This window comes from Ornithodoros turicata, unplaced genomic scaffold (genome assembly GCF_037126465.1).
Source record: "Ornithodoros turicata isolate Travis unplaced genomic scaffold, ASM3712646v1 Chromosome56, whole genome shotgun sequence".
NCBI classification, from domain to species: Eukaryota; Metazoa; Arthropoda; class Arachnida; order Ixodida; family Argasidae; genus Ornithodoros; species Ornithodoros turicata.
This window is the reverse complement of record NW_026999384.1, coordinates 257,724-269,673: the sequence shown is the minus strand read 5'-3', so window position 1 is coordinate 269,673 and position 11,950 is coordinate 257,724. Positions and strand designations below refer to the sequence as shown.

The 11,950-nt window shown below is 50.4% G+C and overlaps 1 protein-coding gene across 1 annotated transcript; it reads left to right on the top strand.

Annotated features, from left to right (window-relative positions):
* Positions 1-3,657: 3,657 nt before the first annotated feature.
* LOC135374405 (uncharacterized) lies at positions 3,658-8,394 on the top strand. The gene has a single exon (XM_064607369.1). The coding sequence runs from the start codon at positions 3,658-3,660 to the stop codon at positions 8,392-8,394; it is 4,737 nt and encodes a 1,578-aa protein (XP_064463439.1).
* The last annotated feature ends 3,556 nt before the right edge of the window (positions 8,395-11,950 follow it).

Genomic DNA, 11,950 nt, shown 5'->3' with positions numbered 1-11,950 from the left:
CTACAGATTTGAATTCACGGAGAACAGCGGAGTAGCGTTTAAACACTGTAGGCCAGTTTACACGAGATATCCCGCTACCATCGAAGACAACACCGAGGATTTTGACTTGAGGCTTTGAGGGTACGCCATAGGGGGCGACGCGGGAAGGATCTGTATTAATGTAGAGGGCACCGCTCTTAGACGTGTTGAGTTGTGCGCCAGACACTTTACCATAATCGTCGAAAGCCAGCAGAGGTTCAAGGCAAGCTTCCCCTGGCAGCATGACAGAGATATCATCTGCATATGCGAAAACGGGGGGGGGGGGGGGCAACCACCAGGCAATCTGAGAAGGATAGGGTGGGAGCTTAAACGAACCATGAGCGGGTTGATTGCAACAGCGTACAATACAGGAGAAAAAGGACAGCCCTGGCGCACACCGCGCGTAACCTCAATCGGACGCGATAGACCACCAACAACGGAGAGCAGGCTTTTCGCACCCCGGTACAACACTTCCACAAAGCGAATCCACGCTTCATGAAATCCCTAAGCTGTAAGCATGGAAAACAGATACGAATGACGCACTCTGTCAAAAGCTTTTGCCTGGTCGAACGAGGCCAACACCGCTGTTAGCTGTCTCAGGTTTAACCACTGGATGGTGTCACGGATGGCCATTCTGTGGAAGACCGATGACCTGCCAGAGACCGAACAGGCTTGACATGGGTGCAAGACCTTCTCGAACTGCGGCGAAACACGTAGGAGAAGCGTCTTTGCTCGAATTTTCTAGTCTAAAGTGAAAAGTGTTATGGGGCGATACGCATCCGAGTCCTGCTTTCTTGACGCGTCTTTGCAGAAAAGGACAATTGAACCTCTGTATGCAATAAGAGGATAAGTCGAAAAATCTCAAACGGAGAAAAGGGGCCTGATTTGATTGTCCGTCCCATTGATACACATGTATTTCCTGGTTTTTGCCATGCTGTAGCGGGCCAACAAATAGCAATAAGACCCCAAATTTTCATTGGCAGGTGCATACTGGTATGTAGATGTCATTGCAGCAAAAATAGTAAAAAGGGGATAAGTCGACTTCTCCCCTTATTGCAGAGCATGCCTCCCGAGAAGCATTGATTACCTATACGAGTTAAAGCACCGCCAATTACCCTCCAGAAACGTTTGTAGAACTCGACTGAGAGGCCATCAATGCCTGGGCACTTCCCGTTCGGTATTGACGAAACAGCGGCAAAAAGTTCATTTTGCGTGAGCGGCCCTGAGTCTGCGAACTCCATTTGTTTCACCGGGAGTGGGCACTCTGGGCTAACCACCGGCTCGTTGGATGATCACTCTTGATAAAGGGCCGCGCAATGCTCACGCATTGCAGCTCGAATGTCATCACGTTGTGTGAGAAGTGAGCCGTCAGCTGACCGGACAACGGCGATATCCGAGGCCGGGATTGCTGGCACATAGCGCCGGAGGAGTAAGCGGGAGCAGTATGCTTCCCGACACCAGCGTTCGACGTTTCGCTGCGCGGCGAAATTGCGCCAGGTGCGCATTCTCAAGGCCATCAGGCGCCTCTGCACATCCGCTATATCAGATGCTGCGAGAGCCAGGGTGGCGTAGAATAGCCAAGACCTGCCTGAGTACGTCTCTACACTCCCGGTGTTCATGCGCGGGCCGTCTTCTCCAATATCTAAAGCGATCAGCGGCTCCCAGCTCCAAGGCCTCCCAGTGATCGGGCCCAAAATCGGGTGCGGAACATTGTTCCGACAGCCAATGTTGCATATCTTCTTTAATTTCGTGGTCGTCTAGCAGAGACAGGTTTAATCGCCAAAGGCAGCAACCGGTGCAAAAATTCTTCAGCCCTGACAAAGATAAAACGTCTCCATGATGATCAGTGAGGTCCCCGGCCGGTTTCGTGTTGCACCCAGAGAAAGAATTTAGCATTCCCGGAGACACATAGAAGCGATCCAGCCCACTGTGATTGCCACGGGAGTTCACCCAAGTGAATTCGTATCTGTCGCCATGAACGTGAGACCAGGCGTCCGTTAACCCAATGGCGCTTACAAGGCGTTCGAGCTCTCTGCACGCATGTCTACCGTGTTGGCGGTCGATCGTCCAGTTAAAATCACCAGCAAGTATCAAGTTTTGCCTGCCAAAAAGAAAAGTGTCTAATCAACGGAAGAAGTCCGATCGCTCACTACGAGGTACAGGCGCATAAACATTTACAATACGAAATGATTTGCCGTCAAGCTGAAGCTCCAAAGATACCACCCTCCCATCCGTATCAATGTCAAACCACCGGATCGAGCCCCGAAAAGACGGAAATATTAGAATGCCGGTGCTAGCCCGCTGAGGCGAGCCACAGCTGAAGAATGCCTTGACACCTGTGAAGTTTCTAGAATTTGGATGGACCTTCCGGATAATGACCTGGTTTCTTGCAGCAGTAGAATATCAACGTGGGCCAATTTCGCCCAGCTGAGAACTTCCAACTGTTTGGCCTGTTTGCAAAACCCACGCACATTTAAGGTGGGGACACGAAGCTGGGACATAACGCATATATGTATTGGCATCATCCTGGATATGTGTGTATTGTCATCAAGCAAGATAACTACCTATGGAGGTAGTCTCTTTTACACAAACTCTATCTTACATACCAGATAACAACGCTCCAAAGGAAGATTGCTTTTTGTACGTGCCATACCCTGCGAACAATCCTGAAACTCCGGAAGAGTCCCTACGTGGGAGCAGTACTAGTCCCTAGTCCTAGTCCCAGTCCTAGTGGGCTTACTAGAACTTGATATGCCACTCACCTTGACCATGATCAAAGAGCCGTGTCGCTGTAAGCCAGCGGCGACAGCACTCCACAGACCCAAATAATGACTGCTCACGGATATGTGCACGGAGCCCGGCACTCACTGCCTGAAAAATAGCCAAGCTCCCAACATCTGGGCCACCAAAGGACAGCCGGCACCGGCGAATCCAAATTTGCAAGTTCATTTCCGAAATCAGCAATGCTAGTTGCTTCCGCTCTGCGCGTGCGGCCGGCAACGGCTCCAGGTACCTTACGGTGGCCCAATCAACTGCTGAGAGCCCAAATATTAGCGCCGCCCTACTCCACAGTAAAAGTGCAATATGGCATTGCAAAAAACAATGTTCTGCTGTCTCAGACACGCCACAAGACGGACAACCGTCCGTGCGACATATCCGAAAACGGTGCAAACGTTCACGCAGTGGGAGGACACCATGGGCCAGCTTCCACTGGAGGCTAGCGCGCCGTGCATCAAGCCAGCCAGCAGTGATACGCCGCCAGGCGAATTTCGTTTGCACTGCTGGCCTTGCGGGACCCGGTCGCATTTCCTTGTAGGCGGCGTAGAAATCACGGACGCTCCACAAGGAAATGTCTTCATCTGGGCATTCGACACGCAAGCGCCGCACCACAGCAACACAAGCACAAAAATAAGCAGGGTGTTGGATTTTGTGGGTGTGTTGAAGAGGAAAACGAGTTGTAATAAAAGAAAACGATCGGGTAGGCGCGAGGCCTGCATGCGATTGGAACTTTTGCTTCGAAAGCTGTTCGAGACAGTCTGGTTGTCTTCTGGGTCGCTAGTAGTTCCCCGTTCGGGTAGAAGAATATTCCACAACAGAATTTTTGGTGCCGAAACCCGGGATTTATTCTCGCCCTTCAGCATGGAACCCGAAGCTTCTAGAGAGGACTGTTCAGATTCAGCTATTGATCGACTGAAGAAAAAGAGAGCCGTGGTACGTAGAGCTGCGACGAAAGTAATGAACGAACTTGATGTGATGTTGACCACGGAGACAACGCCAGTCGGTGCGTTTGAGGAAAAGGTGGAAGTCTTGAAGTTCAAAGAGAAAGAACTACAGAAGTTGGACTTGGAAATCGAAAGCCTAATCAGCATCGATGACCTGGACGACGAGGTGGAAGGTTCAGCAACGTATCAGGAGCGGATTGTCGTAACAAGGACTAGAGTGGACCGCAGGACAGCGACCACAGGAGCGATGAGACAGATTACCGTAGTGCCATCTTCAGTGGCACCGTCGGCTCCCATTGGAAGGACTCCTGCCACAGTGAAGCTTCCAAAGCTGGAGATTCCGAAGTTCAACGGCGATATTCGATCTTGGCAGTCCTTCTGGAATCAGTTCGTTTCGACGATAGACCAGAATACTGGACTCTCGAGCATTGACAAGTTCAAGTACCTCAAGAGTTACATTACGGGCAAAGCGGCATCGGCTATCGAGGGGCTCCAGATGACTGAAGAGAATTATCCCATTGCAACAGACATCTTGAAGGAAAGATTTGGAAGCAATAATCTTATTATTGACGACCATATGTCTCGTCTCCTGCACATAAAACGTGTTCATGACGTAACCAACGTACAGAAGTTACGAGCAATGTTCGATGAGCTTCAAACCGGCGTACGAAGTCTCGAAGCCTTAGGAGTTAGCTCGAAAACCTACGGTGTCCTTCTCCTTAGCGTACTCAGAAGAGCTGTCCCATCGGAGTTAAACTTGGAATTCATCCGCAAGCATTCTACAACCTCGGAGAACGCCGACGGGGAGCTAGAGCTGTTCATCGACTTTCTAAAGAAGGAAGTGGAGACTCGTGAAAGAGGACAGCAGCATAGCCCTCGTCCAGAGCGCCGGAGTGGAAACCGATATCCTCCGCCTCCTTCCGCCTCAGTACTTGCATCAGGCGCTCAACCCGGCCGTCTTGATGAACACAAAGGCATCTTCTGTTCCAATGAAGACCACGCATCTGCGGATTGCAATTCATCAATGCCCGTCTCCGAGCGCAAGGGTTTATTGAAGAAGGAAAATAGATGTTTCCGTTGCACCATGCGTAACCACACGTCACGATTCTGCAGAAGCATGAGATGGATGAAATGTTCAAAGTGCAGCGGGAGGCATGCGTCATCCATGTGCGAAGCAAGACAGAAAGAAGATAGAGACCAGTCATCAGCAGAAGCAACGTTACAGTCTTCACTGAAAGTAAAGGACCACGCGCGGTGCGCTCCACAACGAATTATTCTACAGACAGCACAGGCGTGGGCAGAAGGTGAACGGACCCGTCTTCTTGTTCGGATGATGCTAGACGGCGGAAGCCAGCGAACGTTCATACGTCGTGACATTTCTGAGAAGCTACGTTTGAGGGTACTCGATGAGGAAGATTTGAGCATCTTCACCTTCGGGGACGTAACATCCAAGGGTCATAGCAAATGTAAGAGAGTAGAGCTGTGGCTAAGGAGCCAATATGACCGAAGGCAGATACGTGTGGAAGCACTGGAAGTACCACATATTTGCTCCGATTTGATGCAAGCTCCACCAGACATAATCAACAGGCATCTGAGGAACAAGGACATGCAGATTGCAGACACAACGCCATTGGGGTCTCGATGCGAGAATGGAATAGGATTCCTTATTGGGTGTGACTATTATTGGGAGGTGGTTACCGGAAACGTACGACGACTCGACGACAAGCTTGTTGCAATGGAGACAATTTTCGGGTGGACATTGCAAGAGCCTGCTGTGTCGTCAACAACCTCAACGGCAATTTGTTCATCAATCGTTGGCATCATGAGGGTGGTCGTTACCGAAAACAACGAGGAGCTATCCCAAAGGATGAGGTCATTCTGGGAGCTCGAACACATCGGTATCACCGACTCAAAGACAGAGCTGTGCGACAAAGGCGAAGTAATGCAACGATTAGGAGAATCCGTAAAATACGAGAATGGGAGGTATGAGGTCAGCCTTCCGTGGAAGCAAAACGCTGACAAACTTGCAGACAACAAGGATATGGCACTCAGTAGACTGCGCAGCCTCACAGCCCGTCTTATGAAAAACCAGAGTCTACTCCAGGAATATGACACAGGCATTCGGGAGTATTTGAAGAAAGGATTTGCCGAAGTTGTAACAGAGAGCGAAACCGTAACTGCACCGGTTTTCTACATGCCTCACCAAGCAGTGATACGGAACGACAGGATAACGACAAAGCTTAGAATAGTCTTTGACGCTTCATCCCGATCTGAGGACCAGCTTTCGCTCAATGACACACTATCAGCCGGCCCAAATTTGAATCCGGATCTCACGACGCTGCTTTTGCGCTTTCGATTGTATAACATTGCAATTCTAGCTGACATAGAGAAGGCGTTCTTGCAGGTGTCCCTTTCAACAAAGGACAGAAACGCACTTCGTTTCATCTGGTACGAGAGTCTTCCCCAACCTGGCAAAGAACTGCCAAAGCTGGTCACCTGGAGGATGACGAGGGTGCCCTTTGGAGCCACTTCCAGCCCCTTTCTATTGGCGGCAACGATCCGGTACCACCTGAAGAGGATGATGGATCAGTATCCTGTCACTGCCAGAATACTTAGCGAGAACTTTTATGTGGACGACCTGGTGACGGGCGCAGATGATGTCGAAGAAGCAAAACGTACATGCAGAGAGGCATCGGAAATCACGACTACTGCGGGAATGCGACTTCGGAAGTGGACGTCGAATGTAAAGGATGTCCAAGAGTTCATGACGGAGGAGGCTGAAGGAGAGATACATGCACAAACGTCAAGCACGCCACAGCAAAAAGTGCTCGGTGAGGCATGGAAGCCAGGGAAGGACGAGTTCCTATTTGACATGCAGTCGCTCCTCGATTTCCTACACAGTCGAAGAGACAACAAGCGATTCGCCTTGCAGGCGGTGGCACGCATATTTGACCCTTTCGGGTTTCTGACGCCGATGACGACAACTGTAAAAATACTCTTTCAAGAATTGTGGCGACTTGGGATCGAGTGGGACGAGCGGATCCCGGAGGACCTTTATAAAGGGTGGGACAAATGGTGCAATCAGCTTCCGGACATTCGTCACGTGTCTGTTCCCAGAAAGTTTGCAGAGGATGTGAGGCTTGCCTGCGTCAAGAAATCCTTACACACATTTTGCGACGCAAGCCCGAAGGCATACGGCGCAGTTATTTATTTGATTTGCAGCAAGCCTGGCGAGGAGCCACGTTGTTCGTTGGTGATCTCTAAAGCGAGGGTAGCACCGCTCAAGAAACTTTCGTTGCCGAGGTTAGAATTGATGGCAACGCTAATCGGAGCACGGCTAGCTCATTTCGTAAAGGAGGCGACGGACCTTCAAGGAATCGAGAGCTACTACTGGACGGACTCGACAGTTGCACTGCAGTGGATTAAGAGCAGTGCGGATAAATGGAAGCAGTTCGTGTCAAATCGGGTGATTGAGGTGCAACAATTGTCTAGCCCCGAGAACTGGCGCCATTGCCCAGGAAGAGAAAACCCGGCGGACCTGTTGACGCGAGGTATGCTCCCATCAACGCTAGCGGGTAATCGTACCTGGTGGAACGGACCTCAGTGGTTGTGCAGCCCTAAGCACAGCTGGCCGACGACAAACTCGACACCAGTAGTGAGAGAAGTAGAGGCAGAAGAAAAGAAAGCTTCAGCAGCGCTTCATATCACCGCTGGATCGGAGTTGGTGCCAGTCCTCGACATTAACCGTTACAGTTCCTTCCTCCGGATGGTTCGTGTGACTGCTTGGGTCAAGCGCTTTAAAAATAACGCCAAAAGAGCATCACAGAGCCAAACTGGACCCCTGACCGCGAAGGAAATCGACGATGCTGAGAAGCACTGGATAAAAGCTGTTCAACGAGAAGTTTTTGGAGAAGAAATCAACAAGCTGAGGGCATCCCAGCCGTTGGACGGAAAATCTGCCATTCGCGATTTCAGTCCGTATCTAGATGACTACAACGTACTTCGGGTAGGAGGACGTCTACAATTTAGCGAGTCTAGAGAGTCAACCAAGCATCCCTTGTTTCTACCGGCCGACCATCATTTCACTTCTTTGTTAATCGAGAAGGAACATCTCCGGTTGCTTCACGGCGGGATTTGCGACACGCTAGGGCAGTTACGGGAACGATTTTGGATAATCAGAGGACGTCAAGCGGTAAAGAAGATTATCAAGAGATGTTTAGCCTGTCGAAAGCAAGCGTGCAAGCCAGCATCTGCACCAGTAGCGCCTTTACCGGCTGACAGGGTTACCAAATGCAAGCCATTCGACGTGACTGGCGTTGACTTCGCCGGACCGCTTTTGTACCGAGAAAGACGACGTGACCAAAAGTGCTATATAGCGTTGTTCACATGTGCCGTAACACGCGCGGTACATCTTGAGCTTGTCACCAGCATGTCGACGGATGCTTTCCTGTGGGCATTGAGACGCTTCGTTTCTAGAAGAGGAACTCCGACGACGCTTTATTCCGATAATGCGACGACCTTTAAGCGAGCCGCGAAGGACCTAAGGCTCATGGTCAAAATGGTGAAAAGCGAAACCGTTCAAGACTACTTCGCTAACCACAAGATACAATGGAAATACATTGCTGAGAGAGCCGCCTGGTGGGGCGGCTGGTAAGAACGGTGAAAACAACGCTGCGGAAGGTGCTTGGACGAAGTAGCCTCCATTTCGAAGGACTGACAACAGTACTCAGCGAAGTTGAAGCAGTAGTCAATTCGCGACCCCTGACTTTCACGTTCAGTGATGCTGGAGAGCCACAGCCGTTGACACCATCCCACTTTTTAATCGGACAAAAGCTGACTAGTCTTCCTTCACTGAACTCGGCCAAGAATATGTCATCCACACCAGAGGAACTGAAACGACGGTGGAAGTATCAGGTCGAAGTGACTGAAAGATTTTGGAATAGGTGGAGGAGAGAATATCTCCTAGAGTTAGCATCAGCGCATCGAGCACGACATGCGGACTGTCATCACTTGCGAGTTGACGACATCGTGCTGCTTCATGACGAAAAGGTGCCAAGGCACATGTGGAAAGTGTGCAGAATAACTGAGACGTTTCCTGGGCGAGATGGCACGGTCCGATCTTGCAAGATAATGTTACCGAATGGCTTCGAACTGCGGCGGCCAGTTCAGGCTGTATTTCCTCTCGAGTTGGTTGACTGATTATGAGCATCTGTTGCTCATTGCGGGGGAGATTGTTGGATTTTGTGGGTGTGTTGAAGAGGAAAACGAGTTGTAATAAAAGAAAACGATCGGGTAGGCGCGAGGCCTGCATGCGATTGGAACTTTTGCTTCGAAAGCTGTTCGAGACAGTCTGGTTGTCTTCTGGGTCGCTAGTAGTTCCCCGTTCGGGTAGAAGAATATTCCACAACACAGGGAGTACTTTCGCCCTGGGGCGAAGCTCGGGACTTTCGAGGAACCACCTGGTGGCGGCCGCGTGTCCTGGCGCACGGAGCGCCTCAAAGAGAATACGATTGAAGCGCCAAGCACTTGGACATAAAGCCCGAATCCCATAACAAGCGACACGCGGCAGATACACGTGAGAAGCGACAAAATCGACGTCACTGCCGCCACACGAGCGTCAAAAAAGCTTTCTCGCGGCTCAATCTTTCTGCATCTACTCCCAGTAGATATTTGTAGCATGTCGCTGAGTTCGTTGCCTGTTGTTTGACAAAACCAGCTAGATTTGGCAGCGTGAAACAAGAACTGAACGCGTGGGCAAGGGAGAGGGTGGAGAGGGCAACCAACAAAACTAGCAGACGAAGAAGTGGGCGGGGCGTTGGGTACTTCAACCGCAGCGCCACTGCGTTAAGGCGGGGTCCCATAGCCTCGGTTTGAGCAGCAGCAGCAGAGCAACAGCAGCGGAGCAGCTGAGCTGCTGCGACACGAGCGGTCCCATAGCTCTGGGCGAGAGCAGCAGCGCTGCCGTGCTGCAGAAATTCCCTGCTTATCCCGTATCCGAATTTTTGGTTGCTGTGCTGCCCTGTTGCTCTGCAGCCTGAGCAGCCGGTCTCGGAGGCCAATCAGGAGGTTGGTTGGTATTGTTTTCGTTCGACGGTGTTTAGGGTTAGCAGGGCGGAGAGTGACGGCAGAAGGTTTGTGTCTAGTTGTTCTGTGATTTGTTTCTGAAGACCTGGACACGCTTGTGATTGCCAGTAGTTTGGAGCGAGTGTTCAATCATCGGGACTGCGTGAAGTGCGCTTTCAGGACATAATTCAGTTCATAAAGTTCAATAAAGTGTTCGACCGAACCTACAGAATACATATGTTGTGTACCAGAGTTGCAGCTAATGTTCGCTTGTTTTCTGGAAAGTACTTAAAAACCCGTGACCTGGTAACGTACAAGCAAATTACGTTCACGTCCATGTTGTGTGAAAACCATACCGACCACATTTCTTGTGAGGGTCGACGACTTGCGAGCTAGGTTGTTGTAAATGAAACTGACTCTTGAAAAGGGTTCGATAGGAGATAGACACTGTTCAGGCTACAAAAAGGTTCGGTAGAGATAGACAATGAACTCGTTACCTAATGAAAAGAGGCAGAAACTAGTGATGACTAGCAGAAGAGTCCTTCGTTTTCGTTAGACAGCTTTATTTCACTAGCAGCAACGTTCGCATTTGACAGTCACAATAAATCAAAATATCGAATCCTAGTAACGAGGCGATATTAATACGACAAAACCCTGTAGAAGAGTCTCCAACCTCAGCAGATGCTGCACAGCAGTGTGAAAGGACGAACCTACGTTGAATGTCACGAGACTTCTACACATCAACGAAGAGTCAATTAGGTAATATGAGGCTCAGACCACCACCACAATCATTTCACAGTCCACTTGTGAGCTACAGATCCATAATATGTCCCACTCATATCAGCCTTTCACCTAGAATGGCATTCCTACGTGTGTGTACTAAAAGGCTTAGCTACTGCGTGCGCTTTGCTACTGCGTACGCTGCTAGCAGAAAACTGCTCTGCTGCCATGTTGCCGTGTTGCTGCTGCCGAACCGCTGCTGCTTTGCTGCTGCTGCTCGCATAAAGCTATGGGACACGGCCCTTACGGCGAATATTACATAGCACGTTCATTACAATTTCTCCTCGTTTTGACGAATGAAGTACTATTTTTGGTATATTTATGGCAATTTACAACTTAGCTCGAATAAAATAAGCATTGCTTCTCCAAAAACATCATTTCTCGGTGACGAAATGTCGCTGCTCAAATGGACCAGGAAGTCGCGGCATGACCAGACGCGACAGCGACAAATTCTGCAGCGCGTCGCGTGTCGCTTGTGTATTGGCATCGAGGCGGAAGACCAGTCACAAGGACTGGCTCCCATTAACTATCTCAACAAGCTAGGACTAAAACTAGAACTGGTGCAATGCCAACTCCTGCTTGTGAAATCACGTCACGTTAAGGATTGCTGTTCGTGCTTGTCGTCGCCATGCAACAGACCAAGGCTGCGGAGAGTTGCGTACGGGATAACGGCACGAAAGAAAGTAACGCTTAGTAGTGAACAACGTACCTTCCATGCGTTTCTTCGAATAGCACAGACGAAGGTAGCCAGCGTCTTCCGAACTCCATAGCACCAAGGACTGCTCTCTCCCTCTGTAAAACTCTGCGAACACCCGCTCGAACGAGGCTTAGAACGTGTGACGGCCCCCCAGCGCGACCGCCGTGTACTGCTATGCAGCGTGCAATCCGCACTTGGTAATTTATCTCTACGGCTAAGAGAATGAACTGTCGTCTATCCCGGATTGGAACGGGGGGTTGAAGGAGCGTTTGAATGGTGCCCCAGCGAATCCGTGGAACCCCATACAGCTCCTCAACTCTGTGCCACAAAACATCAGGAACGAGACACTCATGAAAAGCGTGCTGCGCAGTTTCATGGCTAGAAGAGAAAGGACATCGAGGCGAGGTGAGACCATAACGATGCAAACGATCCCTGAGCGGCAGGACATCGTGCGCAAGTCTCCACTGCAAACTTGCACGACGAGAGTCCAACCATCCTGCAGTAGCGTAGCGCCACGCGATCTGACGCGGAACAGATAGCTCCGGTGCACCCGTGGGTGCCGGAAGTAAGCCCAGCAGGGACACATAGAACCGCCTCACTGACCATGTAGAAAAATCAGCGTCCACGTGGCTCTCGCGGAGGCGACGGACTGATGACACGTACTCTTTTA